The 12,070-nt window shown below is 43.5% G+C and overlaps 1 protein-coding gene across 1 annotated transcript in view; it reads right to left on the bottom strand.

Annotated features, from left to right (window-relative positions):
* The window catches only part of LOC126528518 (nucleolar protein 6-like), a 29,536-nt gene extending 17,941 nt beyond the window's left edge, over positions 1 to 11,595 (bottom strand). Inside the window, exons 1-4 of the mRNA XM_050176390.3 lie at positions 11,449 to 11,595; positions 8,183 to 8,533; positions 5,482 to 5,598; positions 3,614 to 3,793 (exon numbers count right to left, since the gene is read on the bottom strand). Coding sequence (XP_050032347.2) covers positions 3,614 to 3,793; positions 5,482 to 5,598; positions 8,183 to 8,533; positions 11,449 to 11,481 — 681 coding nt within the window. The 5' untranslated portion in view covers positions 11,482 to 11,595. The remainder of the gene's footprint in view (positions 1 to 3,613; positions 3,794 to 5,481; positions 5,599 to 8,182; positions 8,534 to 11,448) is intronic.
* Positions 11,596 to 12,070: the final 475 nt, after the last annotated feature.

Genomic DNA, 12,070 nt, shown 5'->3' with positions numbered 1-12,070 from the left:
AAGCTTTACAGCAAGAACTCCAATCTAAACACGTGGTGATGGAAAAATCACCTTGTTTTGTTGATTTTGATTGTAATAAAAGCCTGAAGAATGAATACAGTACACTTCTAAACTAAACTTCTAGACTGGCATTGGCGGCTAATTCGTCCATCGTTTAGTGCACACCTAAACATCGTACCCGGCTGAATACGTATTAACAAGGTTCAACTGTATATGGCGCTCAGTGCTAGTGAATAAACATTGTGAGTTTAGCGCTTGTTATTAGTGCGAGAGCGTTACTTGGCTCATTGTATGACCCTGCCGTCATCAGAAACTCGTGGCAGAAAAACTGCACACAAATTACGCCATCTTCATCAAACTAAAAAAGCGGCCACAGTGAGAATTCAATCCTCTGCCCCACCACCACTGAGGCATTAACCACTGCACCACCATTACAGGGCATCACCGCTGCAGCAGGCGGGCGATTCTCTAGATGACACATGACAGGAGTGGTGCCATTGTTGGCGTAACAGAGCCTTCATCGTATTAAGTTGAATCGCTTGCGTCTGCATCATCAGGTAGCACAGCAAAGCTGTGTCTTTTTCGCACTACCTTCTGTTACAAGTTACAACACAGCCAGTTCACTTAGCCTTACTTTCCTGAGGTGAGGCATTGCCAGAGAAGTCCACCAAGGGCTACTCATTTGTGCCGTCCAAAGGGTTTTATATTAAGCGCTCCTTAAAAGCACACATGAAAAATACGCCAACGTAATAAGAAGCCAGCAGAGCTCATAAAATGGGTAACGCAGTGCTTGTTGGCCTTAAGCCCTGGGTGCTTAAAGCCAGAAATATCGAAGAAAGCTTTCTATAACATTCACTCCAGGCTGTGTCATGTTCTTTTGCAGAGGGCTGTGCCCCCTGCTGGCAAAGCGGAGAGACACGGCTTCCTCCTCCTCTTTATCTTGCCTTTTGCTTCTTACCGTCGCCATCAGTTCAATTCTTTCAACTCAGTGCTGGTTTACAGATCAGGTGCAGGTATGACGTCAGCCGATAACTACTCTTCAAGTGCATTATTCTTCCTTCCTGCTGTGGCATGGGCAGATACGCAATATTATGCACAGTAAGTTTTTGACACTTCCATGCCATATCAGTTCGAGCAAACATTCAAGTGACAGCAGAGCAATCTCCTCTCGAGAATAAAAAAACTTCTTTCATTGTGGAGGTAGCATTCCCCAGTAATCAAGCGGAGAGAAACAACTCGTACTTCTTCCTTCTCCTTTGCATCCGGCTTTTAAGATTTTACTGCTGGCCTCATTTAAAGGGGCCCTGAAATACTTCTTTAACATAATAAGAAAACAATGCCAATATGTCGCAGAGGCTGCTGTGAACATGTGAGCGAAATATTACTGCACTTCATGCAGCAGGAAATTTACAATGCCCTGTGCAAAATCACTTGCTTTTGCAATGCCGCCATGCAGCGTCATTGAAAGCAGCAGGACCACCAACGCTACTGGCTGGCTGATTTTGTGATCGAGAGAGCGTTCTCAGTAATACATATAATTGTAAATTTTGGGTGAAATAAATGAAAAATATATATGCCTCCAATCTCAAAAAGACAGTAAAAGCCTAGGGGTGTGCGAATATCAAAATTTTCAAATACGAATCGAATACTAGTACTTAGCTTCAAATATCAAATCGAATATAGTATAACGATATGCACACACCTCTATCAGCAAGTTGTGTTAATTTGTCACATTGAAACACTGCAATTGCACTGTCAATGTTAACCTGGAAAAATTAGTAATTCACACTAGTTGTCCTCACCATCCTGTGCCTTATTACACTGCATCAAATGCCCGTAAACTTGGAGGCATTTGACCCTGTGCCAGTCGTCATTCATCGTACCTGCTCTCAAACAATAAGGCTAGAACTGAGAGTGGTGCTGCAACAAAAAAAAAAAGAAAAAAAGAAATGAAATGGAACTGTACCCTCGCTGTCCGCAAACCCGCGCCCCGTGCTATTGAGAGATCGGCTTTCCCGCATAGTTTAGGTATTTAGTAGCTAAGTGTGCTTTACAGGTTAAATTTCACTAGCAGCGCAAAATCACCACGAAATTCAGCACGAAATCGCCCCAATATTCTTAGATTAGATTAGAAACAAATGCTAAGAACCGTGTTTGCTCCCGCACGGCAACCAATACATTCGATCTGATTCGCATATTCGTATCCAACAGAATACTTGAACATTTTTGAATATCTATTTTTTGGATTGAAAACAAATATTAAAAATATAATATTCGATAATATTCCAACTTTTCGAATATTCGCACACTCCTAAGAAAAACCATTGTGTCTTTGCACTGCGCCTGGCCTCCTAGATGGCAGCAGCATGCTGCATAACAAAGTCTATCGCGACAGCCAAGAGGTTTCGCGACAGTCAACTTTCAAGCAGGGCTCTGCCCTCTTGACTTCTCCGCTGTGCAGCTTGCAGCACAATGGCGGAGACAAAAATAGAGAGAAAGTCGGGTACTGTTGCAGTAACTCCACTTATAGTTGAAGGAACTCCACTTATAGTTGAAGGATTCTAAATAATTTTTGCAGCACAAGATCCCTGAGACAATGCCCTTTAATATTGAGGCCATTCCACGATTAGTTAGAAAAGTGTTTCAAGGCCCATTTAGGTACTTTCACCATGGCGCTGGCTGATAAATAAGCTGTAGAATGTGCATCAGCACATCGCAGCAGCTAGCAGCATGACCGTGCTCTTCAAATTCAATATTTTTCGCTTCTGTAGCATTGTGGCTGCATTACTGGCCGAAAGGGTGAAACGCGCCTTCTGCTGTGGGACCGGAGTTCGAATCCCACTTGGGGAACTGCAAATATTTTTCATTTTCGTACCTGACAGTTTCAAACGTTAAGATCTGTAAAAGGCACTCATGTGCATCACAAAGGGTGAAGTGTTAAGGCGAGAAAGAAGGAAGCAGCACGCATTTTTGTTTATGTTTGCCCCAAGCAGGCGCATTTTACGGGATAAATGCGCACTTTATTTACGATTATTCACATTCAGATGCCGCACATAGGGAGCAGCAAGCTAGGCCAACAGCAGAGACTTGGAAGCAATACAGGGTTTTTAAATCACAGCAATTATTTCAGCGATCTAGCTCTTGACGATTTAGCCTGCTTCAAAAAGCTGTCTGAAGAGAATTGTGCAAGGCAAGTAGCCCTCTGTTTAGCGCCCTGTGTTGCTGCAAAATGGTAGTGCAGGCACCATACAATTACTTTCCTGAACATATTTTGTTCTTCCTCCAATCTTTCAATCTTGCTTGGCCATCCTTCAGCATCTGTAAAGCATTTTCCCGAACAGGACCCATTTTTTCATAAAACTTGATGCAACATTCCTAAAACCGTAGAACGAGCCTGAGTTCACATTCCTTGCGGCAAATCCAGTAGAGTTGGCAGGTATGCATTTCTTTATAAGCTCGCAAAGCACTTTGGAATTCATGTGACGGCCACCAGTGGACATTAAAACAACTAGCTGGGTGAGCCCAGAACAGGTATCGCTGTAAACATATTTTTTTTATGGCCGCTCTTTGTTCTGTGTCAACAACTCTGGGATCACCTTCTTCGGCTACTTACCAGAGGCATTTCTATGGCCAAGTCCACGACAGCGTCGGGACCGACGGCCCCACCGAAGGCGTGGCTTCCCACCACCTGAACAGTCTTGGGAGGCACGAAACGGAAGCGGCACTTCGGGTCACGCGGCAGTCCACTTGGAAGCGGCAGTGGCACTTTCTTCAGCATAGTCTCGGGTTTGTCCTGAGGCAACACGTCCAGAAAGGAGAGTGATGCTTTATTAAGCAATGCAAGCTAGGCATACACAAGCAACATGCATAAATGACAACAGTGTACGCACTTTGAGACACTGTAGTTAAACCTCCAAGGAGGCTAAATTGGATCCTGTTATTTCCAACAATTAGTAGAACAAAACAATGTTTATCACATGAGTTTTGCACCAAAAGAAACAAAAACAAGACAGACCAATTTCGGAAGCAGTTTTGTAAGGACATAGGTCATCAAAGAAGGAGGTCAAACTGCGGTGACACAGTTTTGCTGCCACTGACAACTTTGTTTATCTTTGTCTTAGTAACAGCTTCTCCATGCTGTGTGGCTGTTTCTTGAACCCCACGACCAAGCTCGGCGAATGGAAAACAAACGCACAGAACTGCTTTCTGTGGGAGCGTAGACGATGGCTGACAGTGGCCTATCAACAAAGATGGATTGGCATAGCCAACACAGTTTCGAGCCTTTAAGTGCTGTTACACTGAAAGAAATCTCAATTAATACATTATGTCAGGATTGCCCATGAACTTAAATTGCACCCACAAGGCCTCTCTCCTCAAAAATACCAATTCGTTGAGAAAAAAACTACACACACACCAAGGTCATACCAAGACATTCCTCGTTGCAAAATTGCAATGAAGGCCATCTTCTGTATGCATGTAGTTTGAATGCGCCCACCAGGGATGGTAAGTGTTTGCTTCGACAAGACAAGGATTCAACAGAAGGCAGGCCAGACATCGGGGCAGCACAGATCGCATGAATTTTTTGCAAAAGATGCTAGACAGAACTTTTGCACTGGGATCGTTCAGCCACCATGGGCATCATTGATGGGTAGTACACGGACTTGTCCAATCCTCATGCTTTTGTGGCTTCAGGCGTTCTTGAGGCCTTATCAGGAACCCTGGAGTTGCAAAAGCGGGGGGAGTTGCAGGGGGTTGATCGCCCCCACAGATACATTGCAGGGGGACACTGGCACCTTCTAATGTAGTACCAGTTAACATTAGGCCTTGGTTTTACAATAGCAGAAAAAAAGAAATTGTGTAGATGAAATGAGCCCAGCTCTTGCCCCCAGACTCATAATACACTTCCAAAGCCCCTGGAGATTTATTATGTTTTATCTTTTGAAACCTCCAAGCAATAACAGTTTCTTGATACACAATAAGGAAATAAGTCTCAGTGCAAGTGCATAATAACTGCACATTGTTGCATCTATAATGCAATAGGTGATGTCTAAAACATGGCGGCTAGGACATGCTTCCAGCTTGGCAATAGGTGCTGTCCAAATCCACGCTCCAGTGGTGGTGCCCTCTGGATAAAGGATTCAGATCTTTAAGGCTATGCCTTTGGTGGAAGCCATTGAGAGAGCCAGTAAGATTTCATAAACATCGGGTCTAGGATGGGCTCCTGCAGTTAGAAGAAACAAAGTCTTCGAGATCCACTCTTGTTACATGGAGAGAACGATCATTGGCATATGCATTTGGACACCACGCCTCAGCAATGGTGTGGCAGTATGGTGCAAATCATACTAACCGTTAGTCCCCATGATGGCTCAACTGCCGCACTTACACTAGAGTTCCCTCCAGTAACATTTGTAGGAGACTGTGAATTGGATGACGCGCATTTGCACAAACCGCCCTATCCGCAACAGCAACAGGGCAGCTTACATGAATGCGGTCCCACGATGGAATAGTCGTAAGCGTCTTTCGGAAGAGGCAGAGCCAGGCATCAAAGTGATGATTGTGCTTCTCCTTTGGGGCAATCTCCTTCAGCATGTCTGATAACTGCGAGACGGTTCACAATCAATCGATCGATCAATCAACATGTTTATGTTTGCAAACGTGTCACATTTGGGGTTCAACATACACAAGGAGGCCCCATTGCTCAAGTCTGCAAGGGGACCTCCCCTTCAGTTGACCACCTCCTGGCTCGAAATTTCACCGACAGGAAAAGCAGAAAAGTTTGTAAACACAACTCATAACTACAGCTGCAAACTGTGCCTACAATGTGTTTGCAGCAAACACCAAGCAGCAGATACTTCAAACATTATCTAGATGTGCCAACATTGAAATTTGAAAGATGCTACCACCAAGGCCAAAAAAAGAAAAGAATACTAAAATTCGGCAAGAAAATAGTAAAAATTGCTTTATTACTTAACCTTAGAAAGCACAAAAACCTTTACAGATCAAGAAAATTTTAAACAATTTGTTTCACCTTTATTTCTGACCCTCAAGAGTACACTTGTACAAAAAACAATGAAATGGTATTTGAGTTAAAAATTAACCAGTGCAGTTGGTATTTACTTATTAATTTGGTTTGCTGAGTTATCCACAACCGGAACTTTTCTTTAGCGCATGATAAACACTACTATGGCTTTCTTCACAGCACTTAAATCAGAATTTTGAGGTATCAACTTGGTGCATAAAAGAATGTTTGGCATTGCGGGGTTAACTGAGTGTTAATTTTTCAATAATCACCTCATTTGCTCTGTAGGGACACAGCAGTCAAAGATAGAATTATCTCCACCAAAGACAAAATCAGATATTCATGAAAGATTCAAATAAAATTCACTTAATAATGACAGCCAAGATTTGAGTTGTTGAGACCATTTTGCTGGCTCCTCTGCTTATAGAACAGCAGTGGTGCCTCGTTGAGTGACATTTTGCAGAGCAAATCAAACTCATTTATGATCTTAAACTAGCAGAGCAAATTATACCCAAGTCAGAAGGACTATAATTTAGTGACACTTCGAGCGAGTGCATTTTGGGTCGCGAAGGTCACTTTGGTGCCACAGTGCTAGATGGCAAAACAATGTGTCGTTCAGGATTGATGACAACAATGATCTAGGAAGCCATAGGACTAGCCGTAGGAAGCCGTAGGAATTTTTAGAAACGGTTCCTGGCACATTAAATAAAGAAAAAGATTATTCACAAGAACCTTTGCAATGAAAAATAGATACTAAAATATCATTAACATGGCTACTCATACTGAGCCAATACAAGCAAGCAACATATCTAAAACTCAGAGTCATAATGGCAGACTTTGTGTCAGTGAGTACAGAAAGTGATGAGTACAGAAAGTGAATGCTACAAGCTTGTTCTGACTTCACTAATGTCACGAGGTGCTTATAAGATTTGAATTTATGAAACAGTGATCTTGGAATTAGTGCTGACTTTGCATAGAGTGCCTTTTATTTGTTCTTGGAGCACTGTTATCGAGGCTACACACTTCAGAGCAGCGAAGTGAGTGCATTGAATGCAGTCACTGGCAACTGCACTCCCCCAGCAAGTTTAACTAAACCTTTCTGTCCGACAGCCTGTGAATGACACTGATGGCAAAACAAACTTGCTCAAAGTGACACTAAATTTGCCTGTCTAACTGGGGCATTTGATGCCTCTGCATATCTGCTGCACCTCTCTGTTCGTGGGCCATCAGCTTTCCCTGCCTAGCCTCTCTTTCGCCTCACGTTCAGATGCGCGCTGAAGAAAAAGCAGAGACAAATAAATGCCAAAGTTCTTCCCTCCTGGATCTTTAATTAAAAAACGAAAAGGCAAGAAAAGTGACAGAAGAAGATTTTCACACAGTGTCTTCCACCTCATCTAGCTGAGAGAGACCAATCCAGACTGAAACCAATAAATAAAATTATGGTGTTTTACATGCCAAAACCACAATCTGATTATGAGGCACACGACGGTGGGGCACTCCGGATTAATTTTGGCTACCTGGGGATCTTTAATGAACACCCAATTGCCTGGCAACCAATTCAGAATGAATTAAGAAGCACTTTTAAAAGTGCAAATGGGTGTATAGTACTTATGTAAATAGCCCCCATTCCTCTTATCTTCCATACACTCATCTCTGGATGCTGAATGTCTATTATTCTTGGTAAATACATGTACAAATTTCTTTCTTTAACTTGTGATATCCCTTGCACCTTTTTCATGAATAACGAGCCTCCCGGGACAAATTAATAGGTTTTCTATGAATGTGAAAACACATCGCACAGAATGACGTCTCGGAGAACAAACCAACCCACAGGAATCAATTAGGTTTGTTCTGCAAGCAAGGTACCGCTGTAGTGTCATGCGTTTCGGTTTGTGTATGACTGACTCATATACTTCCAGTGGCTATACTGTGAAGCCCTGATTGCACACACATATACATAAATATATAGACACACATACACACACACAAACACACACTTGCGTGCGTCTATTAAAGGAAGCTATTTGTGTCTGCACCTGTGCTGCCGAACGCTGACTTCGGGTGTACTCCCCTGTTCTTTGGAGGCGTCCACCCATGTCAACTCAACAGTTATGTACCAACTTGCCCACCAAGCAACCCTTATGAGACAGACAATAAACTCACCTGCAAGCCAAACAGGTTTGAATGGAACAGCGTCTCGACCTCCTTAAGGTTGTTGAGCTCCTCCGCAGTTGGCGGTTTGTACAGGTCGGACTTCTTGAGCTTCTTGGAAGCCTGCAAGTCGGCCGCCGAGTCGACAGCACGCTTACGAACTCCCCCATGCTCCTTTTCTTGTTTGATATCATCGTTGTCATCACCAAGGTCACCCAGAAACTGTGAAATGTCTTGGTCACCGTCTGAGTAGTCCTCGTCCTCTTCATCCTCAAAGTCATCCTCAGACTCTGGATCAGGTGAAGGTGCTTTTGGCGGAGGCTTCCTCGATTTTGACAGTGCCATCTGGCCCTGCCGCGATGCCTGAACGTTTTGGAATGATAACAGCAAGGCCAGAAAGTGTTGGTGCTATAACAATTATTCTCACAGTGATGCAAACAATATATATATATATATATATATATACAAAAGCTGTTCAAGGCAGTCACAAACTAATATGGCCATCATGACACTGCTTAACGCAGTAGCAAAACATCTTGAGCAAGAGAGTCCCTTCTGCGAGAATTTTTCACAACCAAGTGAAATTACGTGTCTTGGTCAGCTGACATTATGAGGTAAATCACGTGTAGATCTGTAACAAATTCGTTGGGCAATGCAATAAACAAAGACAGCTTTTAGTGCTTGTGTCATGTCTTTCTAGTCTCTGTCCACTTTATTTCAACTGTTTCTCACACTTTCTAATATAATTCAACTAGCCCACCATTACAGCCTTCTGGAACAGAAATTATATTTCCACCCAAGAGCAATAAATGGTTTATGAGGACCACTGCAGCGGGATTCTCTGGATTAACTTCAACCACCTAACATTTTTTAAGCATTCACATATATAAAGTATGATAGAGTTTTTGCATTCTACTCTCATCAGAATGTGGCAGCAGTGACCAGGGATCGAATCTGTGACTGTAATACAACCTGGGGAAGCACGGTGAAGGCGGGAGATGGAAATTCAAAACGATGAGCAAAACGAGCTTTCACCTTTCACCTTGCTTTCACGTTGTTCTCGTTTTGCTCATCGTCCTGTAATACAACCTGTGGTCAATAAATAGTCAGTGACTGATTTCGGGATTTATTAGCAGGAGAGGCGGTACAAAATTACATAAGCGGTGCCATATAACACTCCAGTAGCCTCCACAAACATTCCAAGCATCAGTCGACGAGCTTCGGTCAAGATTTGGTGTATTTTCTCGATATTTTCATCAGTGCGTGATGTCACGGGCCTACCTGGCCATTGCCTGTCTTTCACACAGTCTCGACTGTGATGGAAGTGCTCGTACCACCCGTGCACATACTTTTTTGATAAAGCCCTTGTCCGTACACCTGGCACAGCATGTTGTGACATTTTCTTCACGTTCTCCAAAGTCTGAAGCAGAATTTCACATTTCTATGCTGCTCCATTTCACCACTAACAGCGTCGCTGCACTACACCTTACTGCACGTCTGGACAACCAACACGGCTATGTGCATGATGACTGACAGACCTCGGGCTTCGCTGACCTGACTGTCAACCAACAGTACCAACTACACCGCACGCCAGCCATTCATTCCCCGCATTTATTGATCACAAGTTGTATTCCAAGAACGTGCAGTGTGAGCCGAGTCATTGAGGGTCAGAAGTGGCGCTTTGCTGCACTTGAAGTTTGTAGTTTTTTAGGTAACACTGAAATGAAAACCTATAAAGGCACGCAATAGACCATTTACCAAATCTGCAAGTGCGTGTGTCTGGACTGCACATTTGCCCAACTGATGGCAGCATCGGTCATTGTTCAAATGGACACGATATGCCCACGCTGGGGCTTGTCTCTTGCAGATGGTTTTCATTTCGAGGACCACATCTACATTTTCCATGTTACATAAAAAGCAACCCTATGCTCGTGGACACCGGTTGGAAAAATGACTACGCCACCATTAGTGTAGTTACTGCCGCACAAAAAAGCTAGCTTTACAATTGTGAAAAGGATTATTAGGGCCGCCACCCGGCATGTCTTCAACTGGTACAACCGGTCTTTCCCTCATGTGGCCAGGTACCGTTTCGACCCCACACTGGCACATCATTTGCCGGTTCTCCCTTAATCGACACAGCTGCGTCGCACACTCTGTCGGGCATTAATGCAAAGCAGTCAACTGAATTATGACAAGACTAGTCCATTCCTAGCTTCTTAAACCATGATGTATTGTTTTGCCATTAGACTTCTACCTAAGAAGATGTTTATTTTCCCTCTCTTTCTTATTATCATGTACGCATGATGCGCATGGCAGAGAAACAAACAGGTCACGGTGATTGCACTGTGAATATATTGCGCATGTGCGAGAAGATGTTCGTTTTTTCTGACGCCTTCTTTTCATTAAAAAATTATGGTAAGGGCGCTAAATTTGTGTGGTGTCTATTTTCACGCCGTTAAAGAGAGTGTTGTACCGAGGGTTCCCGTGACGAGAAATGCACTGGAAAGTCGACAGCGTGAACACTGTCATAATAATTAATCGCATAACTTCATTGTAGTTTAGTAGTACGATGAAGAGAGCAATTCGATCGTGAATAAAAGTAAAAGTATAATAGTCTACACTGGCAAGAACACTAATCCCTGGAGGCAGACCTCATGGGTGAAAATAGTTTAGTGATGGTAGGCTTTTGCGCGCAAACTAGGGGACGGAAACAGATGACGAGATAATCACCGTTCTCTAGTTTCTGCGCAAAAGCCAACCGTCGTGGGACGCTACCAACTCGGCCAAATGAGTATAGCCTATCTAGTTAGCTTTCCGTCTGACAATCGCATGTGGCGATCGTCAATATTACACAGCCTGAGTCAATCAATCGACCACTTGACAGCTTTCGCCTAACTTTGGCACCAACCCTGTGATTGCAGACAGAAGAATCCATCAGAAGATGGAAGAGGCCGCCTGAAGCCGCAAAGATCTCTTTTCTAGAGCCCAATAAATGTTTTCCGATCCGACACACCGAAAGGACGGTATAGCACACAAGTACCGTCAACAAGTGTTAAGACGATTTGCAAACGATGTGAGGTGTGTCTGAACTGACTACTCGACACGTGACACAGTGCTGAAATTTAATTTAAGCATCCAGTAAAGCGGGGAAGTGCGCAGACTTGCATACACACACACACAAAATTTCAAACATACATGTCACGACAACCGCAATCACGCTTGCACAAACGACCATTTTCACTGAATATCGCACCAACGAGAGCATTTTGTAGCAGTACCGCTGACTTTGCTGACTTGGCTGGACGTTTCATTGCTTGTAAACCGCTGCTGCAAATGGTCAACACGTGTTCGCATTGGTCACGACAACACGTTAAAATACATCTGCGCAGGCCGCCATGTGCTCCAATAACGACGGCAGCGCCACCGGAAACCGAGACGGCCGACGCAATAACGCATTTTAGAGATATGGCGCACCATGGCCTCCGAGTCTGCCAGCGCGCGCCATCTCGAAGGCCACGCACTACAAGCATATAAAACAAAAAGTGGAAGCGAAACTAAAAGGAACATTTTGGAAAATTGTTATGCGTTTTACTGTTGCGTGCTCGTAATGCTTGGGCCCTTGATAAACGAAAAAAAAATTAATCTGCAATGCAGTGCGCAAGATGCAGAAATATTCGTAGCACACTTTACGTACCTGTTCAAAAAGTTCTGTAAAAGTATTGTTCTTTCTTTTTTCTTTGCAAATAATATGTTGTAATGTTTTGGTTTCACCATGGCTATTTAATATTTTGTTTTTTGCTTTTATGGTAATCGTCAGTCATTCACTCTCTCCCCTTATTTCGTTCGCTCTCTCCCCTTCTTGCTTGAGCAGTTCAAGCATATGGTTCAAGTGCATGGCGA

The sequence above is a fragment of the Dermacentor andersoni genome, chromosome 9, assembly GCF_023375885.2.
Source record: "Dermacentor andersoni chromosome 9, qqDerAnde1_hic_scaffold, whole genome shotgun sequence".
Lineage (NCBI taxonomy): Eukaryota > Metazoa > Arthropoda > Arachnida > Ixodida > Ixodidae > Dermacentor > Dermacentor andersoni.
The sequence above is the reverse complement of the archived record's forward strand: the minus strand, read 5'-3'. Positions and strand labels throughout refer to the sequence as shown.